Consider the following 24,861-nt stretch of genomic DNA (forward strand, 5'->3'; position numbering starts at 1 on the left):
AAAACCTTCATAGAATCATAGGGGTGGAAGGGACCTTGGAGGTCTTCATTATTACACTGTACAAAACTGACCATGAAGAATATATACTAAGGGTATGCAAAATATTCAAAATTTACCAATATGCTCTTTAGTTTTGACATGAACTCAGGACAAACAAGATACCAGAGTTTTGTTTCAGGTTCATTGTTATTTTGAGAGTTTTGGTGTCCCACAGTTGCCTTTTTTGAAAAACAAAACCCCAAGCCATGGAGATTTAGAGAATGCATTAGTTAATAAAACAACACTCATGGTTCAGCTGAAGTTAATTGAGGGAAGGAGAGCAGAAAGATACCACTAACTACATATTACTACCTTCCCTTGTAGGTAAATTGATTATTTCCTTACAGGAAATTTAAAGTTTATGGGTTGTAGTGGAACGCTGTTATCCATATGTATTTGTTGTGTTTTCAATTGGTTAGACTGCTAAATGCAAAAATATACACTTTAGAGATCATTACAGATAATATTGTGCTATGATCTTTTGCTTACAGGTTGCTAAAAGTAAAAACTGGGTTGTATTGCTGAATTTTCCAGGCAGGTTACCAAACTCAAGAAGCATGGTACTATACACATTCTTTATTAACAATATATAAAACATTATTATTATTATTTAGATGTAATATATCCACCCATTCCAGGGGACATTCCATCTTCAGATCTATGTTCTAGGGTCAGATATACCTTTCTAAATCATGTTTATAACAGCATAAGCCCTTTCTGCTTATGCTATCAACATTCAGTAACAAAACTACTAATAATCAACAGGATAGTTTTCTGCTGCTTTTAGATTTATTTTAATATTAAAGAAAAAATTAATCATTGTGACATCATTCAATACCATATTAGCATTGAGATAAATTTCCCCTAGAAGTACCTATAAAAAGCCTTTTAGCTAACCTTTTCCCCCCAATTGTAGTACATTATTCAGAATCAAAGCACAGAGTTTGATGGAAAGTTCAGAACACAAATGGAATTACAATTTTCCTGGACCGTGGATAGTCTTCAAACTTGTTGAGATACCATCTGAAGAAGGAAAAAAATAAATGAACACATGGTTTGACCCAGACATGTCAAAATCTTAAGGAATGTAAATAAGTGTATTTTTCCCATTATGTGTTTAACATTGATAGAATGTTTCTTACCAGTAACATCAGCATCAAACACTTAGCACATAGTTGTTCTTTAAATACTAATTAAATGCTGCTAAGTTATGTAAGAACCTGAAATTATGATTATTTTCAATTTACATCTTTCCTTTCGACATATATGGCATTCAAAAGGGAAACAGTCAAACAAAATACAGACAAGCAAAAACCAGTGTAAACCACTGAAATCATCCTTTTAAAAAGGCCTGACTGACAAGAAAGCTTACTTCTGAAGGCAGGAAAAGTTGGGTCTTATAGGTCTAGTATGATACAGTATGGACTGCCTATGGAGGCAGAGCCAGGAGTAATTAATCTCAATCAGGTCTTTGTGATACTCACCAAGTCATCATGTTCATTTAAGATAACAGATGCTTTGCAAGTAGCAGCCTTAGCATTATAAACTGCAATCTTGAGGCTGAAGAAGCTACACTCAGTCTTATTATGACTACCTTGCTTAGAATGGAACCTGAAAAGAGGGATGCAACCTGTGCCCTGCATTGTCTGCAGTTACGAGACTGAATTCCCCTGCTGTAGCTACCCCAGTCGTGCATGCAGAATACATCCAAACATTCTAAAGGAATCAGTCGATAAGCAGCTTGAAAACAAGGTAGTAGTATGTATTTATTACATTTTTATTTAACCACGTATCTTTATATTTCTCGAAGGTAGAGGGGTTTTTAATCTAATTTTCTGTACTGCAAAAAAGACTTTTCCTGAAAAAGAATTAGCGGTGTACGATTTGTAAAAAGGGAAATACTCAGAATAATCGACCCTGAGCAAGCAGGATTCCAACCGGGACAATCTACTATAGACCATTGTTTGGTGCTTCAACACCTGGCAGTCAAATATACCAACCACTCTGGTCTGAATCTATATGCTGCCTTTATTGATTTCAAGGCAGCTTTTGATAATATCTCAATGGTCAGACTTTTGGACATTCTGAGCAGATCCTCTATAGACAAAAGACTCTTGCTCCTAATTCATAAGCTATACGATAAAACCAGCCTTAGAGTAAGATGTAACTGGCGAGGGGACCTTTCTGATTTTATACAGACTGTCAAGGGGGTGAAACAAGGATGCATTTTAGCACTGTTGCTTTTTAACATTTATATCAACTCTCTGACTAAAACTCTTCAGAGAGTTGATATCCATGCACCAAAATTGGCTGACAGACATCTCCCAATTCTCCTCTACGCAGATGATGTAGTTCTTCTCTCCTTGTCTTCCATAGGCACGAAGCAGGCACTAAGAACCCTGGCACCCTACTGTAAGGAGGAGCAATTAAAATTAACTAGGACAAATCTAAAGTCCTAGTTTTCTCTAATAAAAGACAAAAGCAAAAAGTGGACAATTGACTCCCATGAACCAGAACAAGTTAAATGTTTTAAATACCTTTCAGTCCTCTAGGAAATTAACAGCCCAGGTAAACTATGCCACTTCTACTGCCCAGAAGAGCTCACAAGCAATAATAAAAATTTACAGGCAACAGGGGGCAAATTATATCTCAGAAGCAATTAAACTGTTTATGGCCGAAACAGTTGCCCAACTACTATATGGGATACAACTTGGCCCATACACAAACCTAAAGGCTTATGAAACCATCCAATCAAATTTCCTTAGGCCTTTGTCTGGTACTCCAAAATGCACCCTCAATGCAGTTTTGAGGCTTGAAGCGAATGTGCCAAGTATTAAGGCTTAGGCCTGGATCAGGATTTTAACTTCAGAACTCAAAATTGTATTTGATCCTATAGGCCTGATGCCTTTGCTGTTTAAGGGATGCTGATTCTACACTCACACACCTGGTGGCCAAATATCTTTACCAAGCTATACAATTACGCAAAATTTTTAATTAGATATATTGTTTTATTATTTTATTGTTTTCCTTTTTCCTGACAATTGTTGAATTAAACTATTTGCTTTTATTGTAAAGGCTGGTCAAAGACTGTAATAAAGTTATTATTATAAGAGAAATACTATAAGGTTTTATACAGTTTAAATCATTGATAAAGACCATACTATCATACTCAATATTCCATCCTAAATATTCCAATAAATATTCTGTAAAATATATACAGCATGTTATCTGTAGGCAGCTAGATATTCAGAGGCATGCAACTTCCTGTTCTAGGGCAGCATGCGGCTTTTGGTTTAATTTGATGCTATCTTTAGCTTTATTGCCAAAACCCTCTGCAAGCAAATCAGACCTCTAGGAAGGGTATTTTTAAAGGAATTGCTAATTGTCTTTAATGTTTGGAGGGAAAGGGGATATCAGAGGGAGATAATGTGTTTAGTCCCATCCACTTTGGGCTAACCCAATTCACCAGCAGTCCCCAATATGTTATTCCTATGGGAATATGGTCCTTAACAAGGAAAAAAAGTTGCAAATCCTGATTTAAAACAAGAAAGATAACCAAAATGCCTGACTAAATAAATTATTTGCTTGATATCTATGGTATAACCAAGTTTGGACCCAGATAAATATCCACAATGAATCCAGTGATTATTATAAATGAGGATGGGATTGTCAGTAATAAATCCTGATAGAATAATTCTATTTTTTGGGGGGGTTGATTTACTAGCCTTGTAGTTTGTGGGAAAACTGTAGACAAATTTTCAGCAAAGTTCCCATGGTATTTGGTAAGGAAAGTAATTAAATCTGAGCTAGATAATAAAAGCATTATGACAATTTACCACTGCTTGGAGAATCATACTCCATGACTCAAGAACAGTGGCATCTGTAGCGAGCCATGATGACATCTAAACAATGATGCACGTATCATGATATCACACAAAGGACTCAACTTAATACTTGAATTGTGACATCTTATGAAGCATGTGAGCACATCATTTGTGTCATGATGCACACCTTATGCCCCTTCTGCCCCACTCCTACAGACGCAAGTGCTTATCAACAGGTCTTCATCACAGGGGTTTTAGGTAGGCTGCTGCAAGACCTGGGCCTCACTCTTAATTTTTTGGTCAATGATTTCACATGTAGGGCTGAGAGAATCTGCATTACATGTGTAAATGACAAAAAATGGAAAGAATACCAAATGCCTCCAAAGGAATACAAGCCAATGTGGCTTTGATAAAATGGAATATTAAGGCCAAACTAAGGAAATGAAATCTTAACAGATTTCAAACATTTTATATTTAGATAAAGCTTTCCTAAAATTTAAGGTATGTAACATGTTACATAACAACACAGTCTGTGAAAGGAATATGATCTTTACCTAACAGGAAGCTGAGGTTTTTCTCCCAACTAATTACCTAAGAATTGCCGGGAGGGATTATATCTAATTTGCTGAGATCAGAAGATTCTGTTTACAGTTGAAAGCAGTTGAGTATGTATGAGAGAATGAGTGACATAGGAAGATGCAGGATCAATTAAGTTTGTAAATGTGGGTACCTCATTTTACAGACAAGTTTATTTTAATAAACAGATTAATTCAAGTTAATTATTTTAATTTGTCCTGGTCTACCCTTTTTGGGAGTGTGGCTTCTGCACATTTACGGGGAGGGGAGAATTTCCAGGATTGCTTTTATTTGTAGTTGGCATTCCTTATTTGACAATGTGAGGATGCTGGGTACTGCACCACATTTTGTGTGTGTGGACAGAAAATGTATGCGTATACACTCTTCCTGTACAGTGAGAGGAGGTTAGATTGGCTTAAAGCCAGAACATCTATAGTGCATATAGGACTATAATTCTGTTGTAAGTCAGCAATGTGATGTTGCTATTGAAAACAGTGAATACAGTTCAAATTTACCATATATTTTTCAATTCTCAGTTGGAGTGTTGTAAAAGTTCTGGGTGCTATGGTTTATGAAAAATGGTTTCAGAATTTGGTAACCGAAGGGACCTATGTGCAAAGATTGAAGGAATTGGATAACAAAATCTTAGAGGGAAGAATTCAATCCAGTGGACCTAACCCAGTTTGTTTGTTTGTTTTCTATCCCGTCTTTATTATTTTTATAAATAACTCAAGGTGGGGAACATACCTAATACTCCTTCCTCCTCCTATTTTCTCCACAACAGCAACCCTGTGAGGTGAGTTGGGCTGAGTGTGTGTGACTGGCCCAAGGTCACCCAGCCGGCTTTCATGCCTAAGGTGGGACTAATTGACTCCTGGTTTCTAGCCCATCACCTTCCACTAGACCAAACTGGCTCTCTAATGTTTTGCTAAACATTAGGAAAAATATGCTTTCACTGGTGTAAAATGTGGCAGCTAGGTTGCTAGGTTGGTGTAGTGATTAAAGGAGATAGTGAATTTTAGTCCTGCCTTAGGCACAAAGCCAGCTACATGTCTTTAAACATAACTGTACAAGCTTTGAAAGTATTTCAGAAAAAGTGCTTCAGAACTTATATGAGCACAGAACCCCTGCTATTTATTAAAACTTCCCCACTCCTGTGAAAAAAGATGTGGCTGCTTTAATGAGTTGAAACATTAAAGCAATACAACATCAATGGAACTCTTAAAAGCAGATGCATTTTTTTTGGCTCTTGTGAAAACCTGAAAAGAAGCATAACTGCTTTAAAGAATAGCAGAAAAGTACTAGTCTAGCATGAGACTAGTGCTTCTTCTAAATCATTTTTTAAACTTATACAGCCCAAATAAACTCAAGTGTCATTGAAAAGGATCTTATTTTGTACAGGAAAAACATTATAAGAGGCCTGAAAAGCTCAGATATTAAAAACGTAAATAAAACTGGGGTGAATGAATGAATCTTTATTAGAGCCAAAGGCCAGAGATAGAAGGTATAACTGAAAACAGCTAAAGAATCATTAAATAAAAGTAAGAACTATAATAGTAAGAATTATAATAGTTGGTATAAAAATATGTTACAACTGGTATATTATATGATACTTCCAAAGATGTATATTTAGCCAGGAGATGATTGCTCAGTTCTCCAACGTCTTATAGAATACAATCCAATAGAGAGCATTGGAAAATTGGTTTAAATTAGTACTTCTGAAATTTTAGAAGATGGATGGCAGATCATTCTACATCTTGTTCACATTTCTTTCATATGTTTCTAAAGAAGTCCATTCTCTCCACATTAAATGAATAGATTTTTTTTAAAAAAAAACTAACAAAATTCACATGGTAATTTAATGGCTGTCTTTTAATTATTTTAAAAATATCTACAAGCAAAACCTAAAGCCTTGGCAAGCTCACTGGTTACATTGAAAATGGGGCCACACATATCTGACAATCAATGAGAGCCAGTTTGGTCTAATAGTTAAGGCAATGGGCTAGAAACCAGGAGACTGAGTTCTAGTCCCACTTTAGGCATGAAAGCTGGCTGGGTGGCCTTGGGCCATTTACTCTCTCTCAGCCCAACTCACCTCACAGGGTTGTTGTGGGGAAAATAGGAGGAGGAAGGAGTCTTAGGTACATTCACCGCCTTGAGTTATTTATAAAAAAAATAATAAAGGCAGGATAGAAAATAAATAAATAATAATAAAAAAGATTTGTGCTCCTACTCCTTCAAGGGACATTCAATGGATAAAAGATGAGTTATTTTCCCCCATACAATATCCACAGAAGGGGAAGCACATCATCCATATCCCACTGTTTCCAGGGATATGTTGTAGGCCTGTTTACAAGGTATCTCAAAAATTCATTCAAGTGTATGAATTCTGAAGGAGAACTACATTCCCACTGGTATATACAGAAGAATCAAGCAGGTTCACTTTGGAATATTGGGTGAGAACTTCCTTGCAGATGAACTATCTCAATTGCATGGTATTTTTAAGATAATTAATGTTCTTTATTGAGAAGTACTTTTAGTAAAAACAAAGACCAAGCAACATACTTAGATGAGCCCCGGGTTTTGGTTACCTATTTCTTTCCTTGACAAAACTGGACAGTAAATATAACCACTGACGTCTGCAAGAAAAATAACTTCAGGATATATATGCAGCAAGTATTTATGACGACCATCATATAAACTCAAATAAACATTCAAGAGAAATTGAGATTTTGGAAAACTCACTGATGATGCATATGTGCTCGACTTCCTAATACTAATAATGTACTGACAGCAAAAGCTGTACTTTCTAGTGTGTTGCAGGCAAGAGCAAATCCACACCACTCAAGAATCTCCCCAAAGTAGTTAGCTCCACTTACGTATTCAAACATTCCTCCTATAGAAAAAAAAATTGAATGATTGACTTGGCAAGTAAAGTTCAATATGTTTCAACAAATGCAAACCTGAAAGTTTCTTGAATATTTTCGGACCACGTCTGTAATAATGAATGTGCTATACTGATATCAAATAAATCAAGGAAATTATTCAACACCACCATTTTGAAGCCTTACAACCTTGAAAGAAGGGAACCGTTCCTTCAAAACAAAACAAATAATGATGATTATCATTTTTATGCCAGAAGTTCAAGACAAAATCCCAATTACCTCTAATTTTGTGGTACTGCCCTTTTAGAAGAGGAACTAAAGAGCCTCTTGATGAGGGTGAAAGAGGAGAGTGCAAAAGCTGGCTTGAAACTCAACATTAAAAAAACTAAGATCATGGCACCTGGTCCCATCCCTTTCCTGGCAAACAGAAGGGAAAGAAATGGAAGCAGTGACAGATTTTATTATCTTGGGCTCCAAGATCATCGCAGATGGTGACTGCCGCCATGAAATTAAAAGGCCCCTGCTCCTTGGGAGGAAAGCTATGATACACCTAGACAGCATATTAAAAAGCAGAGACATGACCTTGCTGGCAAAGGTTTGTATAATTAAAGCTATAGTTTTCCCAGTAGTAATGTATGGCTGTGCGAGTTGGACCATAAGTAGGTTGACCATATTTCCTTGAGACAAAAACAGGACATTGGGATGGCAAAACGGGACGGGGTTAAACTTATGTAATATTCCGTATTCATGAAAAAGACGATAAAAAAATTTATCGACAATAAGCTGGGAAGGTGCATGTGGGGGAGGTGCGGCAATGGTTGAGTCCGGAGAGGCTGGTGCAGGGGTGACGTTGGGTGGAGAGGTTGCAGGAGGGCTGAGGGCAGTGGTGATCTGGGATGGGAGGACAGGAACAAGGCAGCAGGAGGCTGGAGAAGTGGAGGGCTGAGGGCAGCGAAGGGCTGAGGGCAAGGGCGGGCTGGGACGGGAGGACAGGAATGAGGCGGCAGGAGGCTGGAGAAGCAGAGGGCTGAGGGCAGTGGCAGGCTGGGATGGGAGGACAGGAATGAGGCGGCAGGAGGCTGGAGAAGCAGAGGGGTGAGGGCAGCGGAGGGCTGAGGGCAAGGGCAGGCTGGGATGGGAGGACAGGAATGAGGCGGCAGGAGGCTGGAGAAATGGAGGGCTGAGGGCAGTGGCGAGCTGGGATGGGAGGACAGGAACGGAGGAGTCTAGTGAATGGTTGTCCCCGACAACCTGTTCCTCTCTGGCGCACCCTTTTATTTTATTTTCTTCCTGCCATTTTGGCCTGAGATCCAATCGGCTTCTTTTCTGCTTGGTGCGCTTTTCCAACCGTCTTCCACTGCACTGATTGATGGCAGTGACTCTTCCTGTTGCTCACCAGCAATCAGCTGTTCCTGTGGTTCTGCTCTAGGTTTCTTGCCAGATTGAGAACTACTGCCAAGTCACCCTCCTTTTCAATTTCAATTTCTTTTTTTTCTCGCTTTCCCAATAATGGCTCCAACGTTTTAAAAAAAATGGGACAAAATTGACATCTATATTAAAACGACGGGGCAGTCAGGAAATGTTAAAAAAATGGGACTGTCCCATTCAAAACGGGATGTATGGTCAGCCTAAAAGGAAGACTGAGCACTGAAGAACTGATGCTTTCGAACTGTGGTGCTGAAGAAGACTCTTGAGAGCCCCTTGGACTACAAGGAGGTCAAACCAGTCAATCCTACAGGAAATCAACCCTGACTGTTCATTGGAAGGACAGATACTGAAGCTGAAGCTCAAATACTCTGGCCACCTAATGCGAAGAGAGGACTCACCGGAAAAGACCCTGATGCTGGGAAAGACTGCAGGCAAGAGGAGAAGGGGACGGCAGAGGATGAGATGGTTAGACAACATCACTGATGCAATGAACATGAATTTGGGTAGACTCCGGGAGACAGTGGAGGACCAACAACAAGCCCTTTTAAAATGGAGCAGATTAAATTCTGTTGGCAGCTAGTTTTGCCAGTTGGAACTGTATTTTAGATTTGGGAGGATTTCCCCCCCTTTTATTGATTTTATCCTCTGTCTCCTGGAAACATAACCCTGTACTGTTTTAACAGGATACCAACCAAACCCTCAGACAAAAAGCAACTATTAGTTGTGGCTAGGAGGTGTATTTCCACAGTATTATTTCGGGTTTCTTGTCTCCGCTTTTTTTCCCCATCTGCTGCATCATTCTTTACCAATCCTGCTCCAATAAAACCCTGAACTTCAGAATGGTATAAATGGGCAGAAAACTAGGCAGTTTGTCAACTATTTCCTAGGTAATTAACTCCTCCTTGTGCCTTCCTCTTGACCTTTTACCTGCAAAGCAATGAAGGAAAAACCTAACTAAAATCTGCTTGGTCAAGAGGGAAGCAGGTGAGCTGTTTTTTTTTTTCCCAGCTAAACCAGGAAACACAAGGCCTCATTGTATTCTAGACCAACAGCAGGTAGGGACCCTGAAGCCTTGAATTTGTCACGTGCATTCCAGGCTTTCACTGCCATGAAAAATACCACGAAATATACGGGCAGAAAACAGTACTGGCAGAACAAATAAAGCAAGATACAAACACTGAGATTTTCAGGGGAAAATCTGAAATGGCAGCGAGGCCAAATATTCTCACTAAATTGTGGGATTCAACATCTGAATAGCCTCTTCTCTACTAACAGGTAAGGATTATCTTGTTTAGAAGGTTGATGAATATTCCTCATGGTTTGTTGGGGGAAATATTTTACTAGATCCTTACTTCTACCTGCATTTTTTGCAGCTCTGTCTTTAATTTATGTGGATTGTTGCTTTTTTTGTACTATAACAATGTATATTGTTTTGAGAACATTTTCTGATAAAAATTACATATTAATATGAATAAAACAAACATGTTTTCTCATTGTTAACAATGCCTTTAAGAAATGACATATTGGTTCATGCATCATATAATGCAGATCGATTCTGGCTTGCCATCTAAGCTAGCCACCCAGAGTTGTTGTATACGAGATGGGCGGCAGAGAAATCTGATAAATAAATAACCCAAAGACGGTGATTTGTATGCCATGGTTTATAACTAATTATGTGGATCTAGTCAATTGTTGTTTATTCAGCAAACCATGGCATAGTGTGATGTGTGAACCCAGCCATACTGAACATACTCTGAATGCACCTTGGAGTCCATCTCTTTAAAAAAATCCAAACAAACTTGCATCATACATTTTGGAAGGAACTGGATTTACAGGCCAAGGATTATCGAATATTCCACAAATAGGTGTTATGGGTAAATTCTTGGAAAATGCATAGCCTCATCTATTAAACCTGCATTATATTGAAAATATTGGTCTGAATATAATGAGCTCAAGAGAGATTTCATCTCTTTTTTCAGGATCATACTGTGAACCTACTTACAGGACAAGGTAGCCAGAAACGAGAAAATTGTATTTTGCCTGTACCTCTCTATAGCCATTAACTGGAGTTGAAAAAATATTCCAGAAGATGGCAATGGAAGTTCTGCACCATTTCCAAGAAAATTTACATGGAAGTTCAATAAACAAATTCATGCTTTATGGTGATGCATGATCCTAGTCAGTATGTTCTAAAAAGGGGCTGTTGCACTCAGCTGACCGTGGCTGATCTAGAAAGCTAAACAGGATTAGTGCTGTTTAGTACTTGTATCAGGGATCATCTGGGAAATCTAAGTCTTTATGCTAGATCGGGACATCAAAATAGCATACTAGAAGAAGGCAATGGCAAACCATTCTCATATCACGCCAAGAAAACAATACAGATGTATCTATCTAACAAGGGGTTGAGACTAACTCAAAGGTGATTCTACTTAGCAAACCTAATAACACTTTCCATTTATTAACTCCTGTAACAATCACAATTAACAAGAAAATTGTGATTCAAGGTTTGAAGCTCTGGCAAGCAATAATTAGAATATTTCAATGCAAAAATGTTTAAATTTTAATTAAACATTTGCAGCACTTACCTCTTGGGATTTTATACCCAGTCTCCCCTGGTTTTCTTAGGTTTCTCAAAATATTATCAGAGTGCATGTTAATCAGGAGACCACCTAGCCAGCCTGCAATCCCTGGAATAATCATATTAAAACAGTGGCTTGAAAATTAGAGCTGTTTTTAAAAAACAACGTAAGTAATCAGTAAGTAATATGTGTACATGCTGGAGAAAGTGGTTCATTGCTCTGTATCGACTTTACTCAATCTGGTTGAAGACCCTGCTTGGTTAGAATTCTCTGCGCAGGGCTACTCCGCAGTTACTAAATTAACTCCGTCCGGATTAATAATCAAATCTGATTACGAATAACTCAGAATTGGTGACATGCCAGTTTTATCCAATCTTGCCAGATATTGATGAAATTAGAGCTATTTGCTTGTTTTTATGTTTGGCAGAGGCATAAAAAACCCAGAGATTTCTGTAGCGAGGTTCTTTTTCAGAACCAGCACTCCACATGCACAGAAATCAATACACACTGCCATCTCAGTAAATGAAAACTAGTAGCTACTCTGAGGATGTGGGTGAGAATTCATGGAATTAAACCATCAGATGAACAAACAGTCTTATAGAGAATTTTTTTTAATGAAATAAGATGAGCAAATAGTTTATAAGCAAATTTGTTATGACTCAGGCTTTACAGACTAAGGTCATTTCATAAGGTGCATGAAAATGCAGGATACAGGACAAATCCGCACAGCTTCCTTGCCCCAGAACAAGAAGAGACCACGATTTTCCAAGCATGCCTCCACCTGTATCTCAGTATCCTCCTGCAGCTGAGACAGCCCAGGCACCGCTTAAGGTACTACAAGATGGAGATGGAAACTTTAGCTTCAGCAGCCATTTCCTCCCCTTTTTTATAATGGGTTGGTTCACTGGTCAGCTTAAAGGAAAGCCCCAAAACTGACTTTCCCACATTTAACATATATAATCGAAAAGAGTGGACTCTTGTACTGTACTTTGACATGCCTGGCAGGGAATCCCACTGGCTGATGCTCCCAGGAAAACTTTGGCTCCTTGCTTCCTCCCTTCACATTATGTTTTAGAGTACAGGTAGTCCTCACTTAATGACTGTCCTGTTTAGCAACCATTCAAGATTGCAACAGCACAGGAAAAGTAACAGTCCTCGCACTTATGACTGTCCCAGCGTCCTCGTGGTCACACGATTAAGATTCAGGCACTTTGCAACCGGCAGGTGTTTACAACTGTTGCAGAGTTCTGCTGTCTCACAATCACCATTTGCGCACTTCACAGCCATTTTCCCAACAAGCAGATTCAAAGGAGAAGCTGATAGTAAAATCTCAAGTTGCAGTCATGTGATGTCTTGCTTAATGATCATGTTACTTAGTGACAGAGTTGTTGGTCCCAACTGTGGTCATTAAGCAAGGACTAGCTGTAGTTTAGAGTTCCCACCCTGATCCCTACAACTAAACCCCTTTCTCAAACTCCAGCATTTCAGCAGGACTTATCTACTAGCTGCATCTTGGCTAAACAATGCTGACTACCACTAGATGGTAGCCAAGAGATACAACCCCCGCTGCTCCCCCATAACTCTTTCCTCACTGGGTGACTTAGGCTAGTTATTCTCTTTCAACAAAGCCTACTTCAGAGGGTTGTTGTAGGGGCAAAATTAGGGTAGATTGCCATGTAAGCCATCCTGAGTGGGTCAGAAATATAAAAATAAAAAAATAACATTCGCTATTTGTTATTTTTGCTACTTGTTCTGACCATTCAAATAATAGCTAAAAAATATGAATCACTTCTTTCTCTAGGAATTCTTTTTCACTAGTAAGTGGAATGCAGTGCTCAAGAAGGTACCATTTCAGCTTGAAGAAAAAAAACATAGCTTGACACACAGAGAGAATTTAAACCATTCAGGGTAAAAAACAAAGATCAGTTGTTGACAATCTGACCTACATGTGTTATTTAAACTGACTCACCAAGAATGAAATATGGTTCTGTTAGCCTGTTGGGTGAATATTCTGCATAATTACTTAAACTCCGGCCTTGCAAATACCCATTATACAAACAGAATGAAAATGCTAACACAAATGTAATAAATGGTGTTGGCTTTCCTCCACGAATTAAGAAAGGAAAGATGAATGATCTGGAATATGAAAAATAAAATGAAATTTGATTTAATTATAATTTTGAACATGCAGAAATATACAATAATTCAGACATTTGCACATGCATATTTTCAATAGCAAAACTCTTATCATTAGATCACTTTCCATTTTAAAAAGCTCAGAAGAGGGAATACTAATAGTAAATACACATGCATGCACACACAGATATCTTGTACTAATATTTAAGTGTTTAAAATACATAGTGCATATTGCTCACAACAGCAAGGATTAGACATTATAAGTCATTTTGTCTCAGTTGTTTAATCAGTGCTTTATTTGTTTTAAAAAGGAAAAACAGCAAAAAGGTATTGCACGATCCAAGCGAGAAAGGGAAAAGTTACTTGTCACTTGGAAGCTCATGACTGAATATATTCTTTCTGAATGAAAAAGAGCCCTCATCTCAGCGTCCCAGGTGCGTTTAATACTACTGCTGCAGTAGCTACAGCAGTAGTAATACTGTCAAAGTGTCGATACACCTAGACAAACTGTGAATGAAAAAAATGAGGGCGGGAGGGAACAAAAGGCTGTTAGTATCACATTGCCTACTAGGGTCAAGCAATGCACATTGGTGCGAGGGGTTTTGCACAAACAGTGCAATATCATTAGCAGTATACTCAACTGCTGTTTCTCAGCAACAATGAACTTCAGAACTAAGGACTCTATGACAGGGGTCCCCAGGCTGCGGACCGGTACCGGTCCATGGCCTGTTAGGAACTGGGCCGCGCAGCAGGAGGTGAGCGGTGGGCGAGTGAGCGAATTTACAGCCTGGTATTTACAGCCGCTCCACATCGCTCACATTACCGCCTGAGCTCCTCCTGTCAGATCAGCGGTGGCATTAGATTCTCTGTTAGAATGCAGTCTGAGTTTTGCAGCACCAGCGGGAAAAGTGCTGAGCTCTGCAGCAACGGTAGAAATAAAGTACACAATAAATGTAATGCGCTTGAATCATCCCGAAACCATCCCATCCCCCTGGTCCGTGGAAAAATTGTCTTCCACGAAACCAGTCTCTGGTGCCAAAAAGGTTGGGGACCACTGCTTTAAGAGACCAGAACCTCACAGCTATATCATGAAAATTATCTTTCTTTCCAGTTATTTTTTTTTCAAATGTTGGGTAGTTTACCACATTTACTATGTACTTACTACTTTTCCCTTTCATTTTTTAAATATCTGCTAACTGGAAACAGTGAAGAATACAGCAACTTCTTTCAAATCTATCAGACACACTTAAGTTGGATTCACACATCATTCCAAGTCAAAAGGTGATTTGCTTTTTCACAGCTTAGCTTGTTGTGTGAACCTGCTACTGTGAATTATAAACCATGACGTAAGAAACAAAATGTGTGGATCCAGCTAATTGCAACTTATTCAATAATTTATGGTTAAAACATGGCTTAAAATTTGGCATTATTGTAATCTTTTTCTCTTTAGTACTGCTCTTTTGTTTTCAGTAAATAATGTTCATTAGCTACTGTATTTCAGACTTCTAGTCCAAAATAGATTAAACATTTTTGAATTATCTCCAAATGTCACCACCACAGGTTATCTAATATTTAATTGAAGGAAAGAATGAACCTTTAGAGATGCATAACATAATTTTATACTTGCCTACTCAGGAGTAAATCTAATTAACCACTATGTTCACCACTATGTTCTTGTTTTCACAGAACATTCCTCAGGAAATTAAAGGTTCCAGGCACAAGGTGCTAGTACAGGTTTCATTCACTTTGTAATGACATCATTAGTGGTTTATAAATATTAATTATCATGCTTACTATACAAACATACTCTCCATTAGGCACATATATTATTTCTTTAGGGAGACAGCAAACATCTTAAGACAATTACATACATAGCTCTATGAAGCTATGTTTTGTCTTATAGAGTAGATCGTATTTTATTTCCTTTATAAATAATTTATAACCAATTTAGCAATAATATAGAGTGTAAGATACCACCTAACAGCCATAATAACTTCAAAATATTATCTAATATTTAATTGAAGGAAAGAATGAACCTTTAGAGATGCATAACATAATTTTATACTTGCCTACTCAGGAGTAAATCTAATTAAATTCAGTAGTTTGCATTCCCTGAAAATTTTTATACAATTGCAATCTGTCCCAAAACTGATTTCAGATTTTTCTACCATTTCTACCTGTGTAGAATGGGTGTGGATGATAGAAGTTGCAATCTAAAACAGCTGGAGGATATTAAGTTTGGAAGGTTGTCTTAATATTTGGATGTTTCATATATTTTCTTAAATACAATATCATTATTTAGTGTAAGCTGTGCTCCCTTCGGCAGCACATATACTAAAATTGGAACGATACAGAAAGATTAGCATGGCCCCTGCGCAAGGATGACATGCAAATTCGTGAAGCGTTCCATATTTTTTCTAAAAATTATTTAGTGTAAGCTTTCTAAAATAAAATACAACGGATTAAGGATTTTAGTTTCCTTTTCTTTCTTTGCACTTGCATTTTTTTTAGCTGAAAATATTGGGCAAAAGTGAAAGGAATGATACAAAGGTTCCAAGACAGTAAAATGGATTGTGACCTACAAAAAGTATGCAATAATAATCTTGTTAGTTTTTAGGTACCACAAGATCTGTTACTGCTGGTACAAAAGATTAGCATAGTTACCTTTCCTGGGAATGATTTACTTTCACACTGTGTTCTGAACAACAAGTACAAAAAAATACAAATCAGAATTAGAGCAAGAAAGAAGGAATGAAAATGTTTACTTATTCAACCTAAATTAATCCAGAATTCGCAATTCTTTGTCCTATATCACCATTATAGATATGGATTATTCTCAAGTTCCAGCAAGTTTTCTTGTTATCCAACTTCATTTTGAGTTGGGGAGAGCGAATCACCTACAGTATGTAATAGATACAGTATTAGGGTTTGTGCAACTGTTTTTTTCTAACTTCTGTAATCATGGATATCACTGATCATTAATATCATATCTTTATCCAATTATAGATCAATCGATAATTTCTAGTTCCATCTAAATTCAATATAAACATTTTAGAGCATTGACAGAGGAAAAATGGGAAAATTTATAAGAGGCAGAAGAATAAACGTTATAAAATTACAGGAACTGTGTAGAGAAATGGGTCATTTGAGAGCTGGAAAGCAAAACAAACAAGCCAAATTCTTGGTGCCAGAAAGGAGATAATAGGACCATTGAGGTCTCTAAGGGCATGGCTTGTTCTCTGTAATCCAAAGAATTTGCTGAAGTGACAAAAAAAGAAAATGTAAGAAGGCACCGGACAAACTTGGCAAAACTCACTGGTAAGCTGAGCAACATTAGGAAGTATGTTTGCAACTGTGGCTATACCAGCCAAGTCCTGACATCTGAGAAATCCACCTTGAAGAAAGGCCTTCTCTTATATATGAGCAATTGGGTAAAAGCATCAATAGTGAAAATTACCAATAATATATTTAACTTAGTTGCACAAAATTTAGGTATTGTCATGTTTGGGTTGTTCCATATCCCTCTCTACTGTATTCATGATGCAGCACAATTAGTTCAAGCATCTATAGGAGGGTAAGTTCAGTTAAACAGGACTGTGCCTTAACTCTGCACACCAATTTTGATCACAGCAGTACACGTTCCTAACACTGTAATTATTCAAAAGTAAATTACTTCCTGGAATGTTTTTCTGTATCACTGTGTCAAGAATGCAGTTTTCTGATCTTGAATAACTCTGAAGAATGAAAGTAGATTGGCAGGCAAACCAGATTTTTTTTTTTTTTCACTATGTGCCATCTTTAAAGTGCCCTGTACTAGAAATAAATGATCTCGTAGGCAGCTATTCTGGAATTTCATTCAATTGTGTTGGTGGAAAATATTACAGCTGGCATTCCTTTCTATAACTGCTTTACCCTAATTCAAAAGTTGCACCTCATAAATTGTGTGCTCAGAACTGTAATGGACAGGGAGAGCTTTATCATAGGTATGAAAAAGGATTTAGGAGATACTGGCTCAGATACAGCAAACTGTGATGGTGATAACAGAAAGGTTTTTCCAAATACATGGTTAATAGGATGAGCAGATAAAAAAACAAGGCCTTTTCTAATTATCATGTTAATGCTTGCGACAGGAAATACAAAAATATCATTCTCCATATGCACAAGAATGATTAAAATTTTATCACAGAGCCAGGTATATGGTTGCCATAACTTCTTATAAACTGCACCTGATTCTTACAGTGTGATGGCTTCAAATTATGCCACTGCATTGACATTATCATTCCTTTTGGTATAGTGTCACATCAATTCCTGTGGTATAAAACTGTTTATGGTCAATTACAGATGAAGGCTATGTCTTTTTATTAACTTCATCTACCTTATACTTATGTATTAAAAAAACCTACTATGACTTGGTAACCTTATGTGTTTCAACCATCTGATTCCACTGTTTTTCTTGTTATCAGATGATAATGATTACTCATGGATCAAGTCCATGTATCTTGTGAATGAATCATGTTTTGTTTAAACATGATTTATTGAATAAGCCATTATTTACTGGGATTACAGAACACATTTAGCTATAAATCCTGATATTGGATCTCTGTCTTATGGTAGTAATTGATTTCTGCTTTTGTTCTTTTCCCCCTGATGTGCCATTAGGTATTATTATGGTTTGTTTCTGGGTTTATTTTATGGTTTTTAATCCCTAGGAATAATCCCCAAGCCGCTTACAGTTACCTCTGTGAGACTGCATAGAAGGCTACCGAATAAATAAATGGTTGTAAAATTACAAGAGTTATCAAAACCAAACGAAGCCCCCAATGACAGTGCAATGCACACACTCATCCAGCACTGAGTCTCATTCCTTTTGTCAGTCCCACCAAAATGTGGGCTTTTGTGTGCATCTGCTGACTAAAAGGTAAAGTTCAGAGAAGAGCTCATAGTTTTGAAGAAAAAACTGACAATGATGAAGAAAAGGTACATGGACTGCAATCTAATCAAGAGGAAAAGCATGATCCTATTCCAATCAACAAAGAGAAACATCTGGGGTTTAGCTTCAGATGTTTAGCTTTTGCCACTTTCAGCCCTGCTCAAATCTACTTCTGAAAGATAGGCTGTCACCTCTGCTCTTGTCAAAGTCGCTGTTTTGAAATTCTGTCTACAATAATTGGCTGGAGCCCTATAGGTAGCCCCTCAGAAGTGAGACCCACTGACTTCAACAAATCAAGGCACAGTATGCTGCTACAGGCATACTGTCTGATCCTTTTATGTGAAAGTGACCTCTACAACACTTTACTAATCAGTCCTGTTTCTGGTTAAGCCTCATTCAAAGGTAACCCCTAAAATAAGCACGAAATTCCTTTAAAAATTGGCTGCTTCATATTGTGTGCTGCAGAACTCAAGAGTTCCAAGAGAGACTAAGAGAAGAAAAATAAAGTTCAACAGAGCCAATTTTCACAAATACAGCTCTGACTCTTGGTCAGAGGTTCCATTTAAAAAAAAAAATTAACCGGTTTTGCAGCCTAAAAATGTTGAAAACCCCAGCCTTAAAGAATACCCCAATCATAGCAATGGCACACTGTTTTTGAGAGAAGTAACAAAGTTATAAAGAGCAATCTCTTGCCTTTTTGCAGAAATCTTCATCAGGCTGGATGTCCAGCAAAAGGGGAGAAAGCTAAAGAAAAGAACACATGCTGCTGATACTACTTACAGCTGCAAACATATTCAGTGTTTTTTTTTAAATCCATTCAATTGTGCCTGATTCTTGGCAACTGCCTAGACAAGTTGCTGCAGTTTTCTTGGTAAGGTTTTTCAGAACTGATAGATTTGCCCTGGCCTGCTTCCTAGGCTGAGAGTGTGTGACCCACCCAAAGTCACCCAGCTGGCTTCATACCTAAGGCAGGACTAGAACTCAGGACTACAACTCACCATCTCCTGGTTTCCAGCCTGATGCCTTAACCACTGCACCAAACTGGCTCTCGTTCAAGTATTAGTGAAGATTTAAAAAGGAAAAGCAAGTTAATTCTAATGAATAAAAATTTGTAAGCATCAATACTTGCAAGACCTGAAGTGGGGAGAGCTTCCCAGAAGTAATATCCTCCAACTGAAAGAAAACACCTCTTCTCGCCCAACGCTGGAGAGTGTAATCCGAACCCTCTTTTAGACAAGCAAAATACACTTTGTCGGAACATCTTTCTCCCCGTTTTGATCGTTAACAGAATACAGCCTGGGGAAATACTCGGTAAAACTCAATAGCCAACCCCGTCGTAGATGGGACGTCCCAACTAACCCAGATCGCGTCTGAATGCGTTGAGAAATGCCCCCTGCAAAGACGCCAGGACTCTCCCTTTGCACCTGGTCAGCCTCTAGACTGGCGGCCGGTCATCCGCCTCTTCCCGTTCAAGAAAGGCGGCTAGCGTCTCCCACTTCCCCAGTCCCGCCAACCTGTAAAAGTAGTGAACGAGGAAAAGCCCCAGCAGAATCCGGTTGGGCCAGAAACGGAGGCGGTCGCCGTCGCTGCCCAGCACGAGCTGCAAAGGGAAAAGGAAGGCAGGCATTTCTTGCACCATCCAGGCCAGCGTGGCAGGAACAGACCGGCCATAGGAGGCTGAATAGTAGCGGCCATACGGTGCTCCGGCCCGGTGGAGGACGAACACCACCGCCAAACTTATGAAGACCACCAGCCCGTAGCTCATCTGCTTCAGCAGCCGCTCCTCCTGCGGGCCGGAGACGCGTTGCCAGAAAGCTCTGGGGCATAGCAAGCTGCCCGCGAGCGCCGCCGCCGCCGCCTCCATCATCCTTAGAAGAAAGCGTGTGCCGAAAGCCCTAACGCCGCCCGACTTTTTATTTGGCACACCGGCCACTCTGGAAGATAAGGATCGGCCGTCTCCACCCCACTTTCCACGCGGGTGTGCCGGGGTGACATAAGGACCGGCGGCGATTGAGAAGCGGGGGAGGGGAAGAGCAGCGTCATAAGAGGAGTACGACGTCGGGAAAACCCGGCTCTCTGGGCGGAACTTATCTCCGGGACGTGAAAAAGGTAACGATCCAGGCGGGGTCGGCCCGGGTCGTAAGAGTTTGATGCCCGATTGCTCCCTTTCCTTCCCATTCCACGGGCAGGACCCCGCCAACGAACTGCTCCTGCCTCTTCCCCTGAGTTCTGCCGCATCTCCGAAAAAAAAAGACATCAACACCTCGCATTGTCTTCTTGATGTTGCTCAGGCTCTGCAAGGGAAGATTTAGCCCACCGGGCTACCTAGAGGCAAACCTTGAGCAGCTGTTTTTTGCTTGCTAATATTCTAGTTCAGCAGTGCACCTCACTGAAACCACACCTGCCTCATTCTGGCTTTTTCTTCCTCCGACAGGAAAGTAGTGTGCATTGTGTCCATCAATTCTCCCCACTACCCAACAGGAAAAGGGACCCCTTTTATTTGGAAGGCCCTGCTAAATCCAGTCCTCTGTGCTTGGGTTGCCTGAAGGAAGCAGATGCCTGAGCAGGTAGAGTTTTGCAGAAGGAAAGAAAAGGTTAGAACCTGAGGTGATGTGCAGGATCATTTGCTTAGTACTGCCTGGAGAGTGAAACAGGGTAGGCGAGTGTACAGATTAGCTTGCTGTTGCTTACTTGCTCACCATTGCTCTTTAAGAAAAGAGAAAGGGGGCAGATCCGTACTTCCCACTTGGCTCATCACAGGTAGACAGTAAATCCCACACTGCTTCCTGACTTGTCTTCCCCCCACAGCCATGTTTTCCAGCGTTGATTCAAAACTGTTGCTTTCCAACCTGAGCCATCTTGAGCCTTCAGTGTAGGCGGTCTCCATTGCGTCACTGTGATGTAGTGCAGCCACAGCTCTGGTGGTTGCAGTGCCTGACATGCTCCTTCTCTTCAGTGGCCCTGGGCATCCTTTTGGTTTCAGGGCTGCCATGTTCTCATTTTTTAAAAAACAATCTTGCAGTTCATCTAATGATGGCGCTTTATGTCAATGAGCTATCCTCATCCCAGGAACTCATGCCCCATTCCACCCTTCCATCTCCCAGTGGGCACCCTTTTGGTTTCTGACAAGGCTGGGTGAAGCATTATTTCCAGCCCCTAGTACTGCAAAGCTTCTCTTCCCTTCTGTCGCATGAGCTCCAGAAGATACTGTCCCACAAAAATCAGCGAATGATCTGGGTGGTGTTATTTAGGATTAAAGGTTCACCTAAAAGCCAACCTTGATCCCATCATTGGAGGGGAAAATATTTGGTTCTAAGATGATTGGAAGCCAACTATCTCCATCTCCATCACAAACAGTGCATGACTATCACAGAATCTACATGTATTAGCCAATTATGTCTTCTAAAAAGAGATAGTAAGCAAGTAGCACAATTTTGGGTCATGTACACTTTTTTTGTGTGCCTTTGAGTCAGTTTTTGACTCGGGTGACTGCCTGGACAAGTCCCTGCAGTTTTCTTGGCAATGTTTTCGGAAGTGGTTTGCCCTTGCCTCCTTCCTGGGGCTGAGAGAGAGTGACTGGCACAAGGTTACCCAGCTGGCTTTGTGTTTAAGGTGGGACTAGAACTCACAGTCTCCCGGTTTCTAGTCTGATGCCAATCACTACACCAAACTGGGTCTACACTTAATAGAATTAAGATGAGCAAATAAGAGGGTAAAGGGACTGCTTCTTCCTTAGACCAAAAGAGAAAGAAGAAAGTGGAAATAACTTATGAGGTGCACTAAAACTTCACAAAAAATAGAGTGTAAACATTTTAAAAACAAAAACAAAAGCCATCTAATGCTACATGGACTCTTAGAAAAGGCATGCCAAAAGTGTGATACAGACTTCCCACCATCAAATCTGATTGCATAAATATTTTACCTTAGCAATAATCATGGCAGAAGATTTATCCTCCAGATCAAGGACTTCTGGATACTTAGAATAATTGACCACAAGAAATGAGCACTCTCAATTTATCTCAGAAATATTTGCAGCTTTTTAGCCAAGATGTATCAGAATCTCAAGAATGAAAATATATTTTTTTCACAATGCTATGCTGAAGCAACTATCACTGGGGGGAGTTTGCTACAATTTGCTCAATATGTTTATTCACTCCTGGGAGGTACATTAGGCACATTTCTTTCAGTGATGAATTCCTGGAAGTGCCAGGTGAAATTGCAACATTTCCTTCCTCACACCAAAAGAGACTTACTTCAAAACTGGGTAATCTCTAGTACAGCTAAGTGAGATATTCCAACAAAAGAACTCTGAATGTTTGCTGACATCCAAGGGGTTCACACCATTACTCAAAATATGACCATAGCCACATTTGCAGTTCAGGAGCATGAGCAGGTTCTGAGATAGGAGCAGAAAAGGACTCATGAGAAGGGAGTTAAGTTTAACCATAGTGAAGTACAGTTTTTGGTGTTAGTGTAAGGCAATATGGGACATATTACCTCTAAAGATGGAGTGAGTTCAGAAGTTGCTGTAGGACAACTTATCAAGAAAATGCCAGCACCCATGTATTGGAAAGGTATTCAGACCCTTTTAGGAATGCTACAAGATCTAGCAAAGTACATAACCAATATGTCAGTGCTAATAGGACCTCTTAGAAGTTTGTTTAAAAAGGATGCAGCTTGGTACTGGGATTCCCCACAGCAAGAGGCATTAGATATCTTACAGCCCACCATTACCATCAACCCAGTGTTGCATTATTTTGATTACATTTGTTTTCTGACATTCTTGTATTGCCAGCTAATTTAGAATTTGCAGGACAGATACTGAAGCAGGAGGAGATTAAAAGAGGTGTCAGGACCAAAACAAACAGCATCATGTTTCTTTAAATTGTCTCTATTAATTATTTACAGCACCAGGGGCCTTTCTTCCTGTTAATATGTTTTCTACTGCAGATTAAGGTTACTATGGTAAGTAATCATTTTGGGTGAAGAGGTTGAATTTAATTGCCCCCTTTTCACATGTTAATGGTTGCATTGCCTAAGGGAGGAACTTGCCTGAACTTGTTTTAGTTTCAGTATCCCTTCTGTGTAGGCTTGCAGAGAGTATGCAGCTGAGAGAAATCTCTCCTCTCAGCAAACAGCCTGTAAATATGTTTGCTTTCTGTAAATAAAATTTCTATTTTTATAGAAATGCCTGGTGTGTGACTTTTCTGATCTCTCCTGGGCCAAATGCTTTCTAAGCACTCTGCCAACACTTCCATCTGCCATGGTGAACCAGAGTGGCAAGGACAGTCTCCAGAATTTGCCTCACAAAGGAGTTGCTTTTGTTGTGCAAGTTTTATAGTTCTGCAGCCTCTCTCCCTCCACTCACAGAGGTGCTTAGTCTAGACATGAGGAAAAGTTGTATATTAATAAGGATTAAATCTGGGGTTAAACCAAAAAGTTTGTTATCTCAAAACTTGCAAGGCAAGTCTTCCTGGTGAAAGTTGAAAAATGTAGATCAATCACAGAACATTATACAGTTAGAAATTTAAGGAATATAAGAGAGGGATTGGATCCATGTTTATTTCAGGCCAAAAGACCTATTGCTTATGCCTCTAGAACAGTGTTTCTCAACCTTGGCAACTTTAAGATGCGTGGACTTTAACTCTCAGAATTCCTCACCCAGCACTGCCACTAATAGAACAGAACTATGCTTAGATTGTGAAGGAGCTTTTAGCTATTGTTTTTGCTTTTAATAAATTTCATCGATATGTGTTTGGCAGGATTGTAAATGTTTTGTAATTATCATCATAATCTCTTCAGGTACTTATTCATTTTGTCTTATACACGCTTCAGATAACTTGAATGATTTCATGCTAAAGAAAGTTTCGTATCATCCCAGAGTTCAGGAGACGTAACCATGTTTTTAAGTTACAAGAAGGAAAATGCCACTAAAACTATAGCAAAAACCCTCCTAACAGAAAGCTGGCAATGAAATGTGCTACTCAGAAGGGATGCATTCGGAATGTATTCATTTGGATTCCTTCACAAAGACCACCATTCGATTGACCTATTATTTATTTAATCACGGTTTGGTGGACAAACCATATTGACATCGTATATCCATAAAAGACACTTGACATTAACATAACATAAACCTTACCGTTTAGAACAAATGTCAGGCTAGTTAAAGGCCTTCATTAGAGCCGCTCTCTTCCATCTCAAAATCAACACTCAGTTTCTTGACCACGACCTTTACTCTGCAAGCTTACATAGAAACATGCTGGTGGGGGATTCAATGTTGAGCAAGGAAAAGTAACCCACCGGTACGCACAAACTCGGATTGGACTCCCTTCCTTCCTTCCTTGGTCTCAAGAACCCAAGAAGATTAACTTCGAAAAGGAACTCGGAATCTAGAGGCTGTGTATACGTTGATCACTGTTGTAGTCTGAGGAACGGGAGCCGGCTAAGCGCCTGCGCGGGAA

General features: G+C 39.3%; 1 protein-coding gene and 1 non-coding gene across 3 annotated transcripts; one reads left to right on the forward strand and one right to left on the reverse strand.

Annotated features, from left to right (window-relative positions):
* Positions 1 to 905: 905 nt before the first annotated feature.
* On the reverse strand, positions 906 to 20,278 carry SRD5A1 (steroid 5 alpha-reductase 1). Of its 2 annotated transcripts, XM_063298718.1 has the most exons (5): positions 19,912 to 20,276; positions 13,301 to 13,467; positions 11,338 to 11,439; positions 7,185 to 7,335; positions 906 to 1,062 (listed from the first exon to the last, which is right to left on the reverse strand). In XM_063298718.1, the coding sequence occupies exons 1-5, from the start codon at positions 20,262 to 20,264 to the stop codon at positions 996 to 998; spliced, it is 840 nt and encodes a 279-aa protein (XP_063154788.1). In that variant the 5' UTR covers positions 20,265 to 20,276; the 3' UTR covers positions 906 to 995. The 2 variants fall into 2 exon arrangements, with proteins under 2 accessions (XP_063154788.1, XP_063154789.1); XM_063298719.1 differs by lacking the exon at positions 11,338 to 11,439 and having other exon boundaries at positions 19,912 to 20,278.
* LOC134495091 (U6 spliceosomal RNA) lies at positions 15,778 to 15,883 on the forward strand. The gene has a single exon (XR_010067767.1). It is a non-coding gene; the product is annotated as a U6 spliceosomal RNA (small nuclear RNA).
* Positions 20,279 to 24,861: the final 4,583 nt, after the last annotated feature.

The sequence above is a fragment of the Candoia aspera genome, chromosome 3 (genome assembly GCF_035149785.1).
Source record: "Candoia aspera isolate rCanAsp1 chromosome 3, rCanAsp1.hap2, whole genome shotgun sequence".
Lineage (NCBI taxonomy): Eukaryota > Metazoa > Chordata > Lepidosauria > Squamata > Boidae > Candoia > Candoia aspera.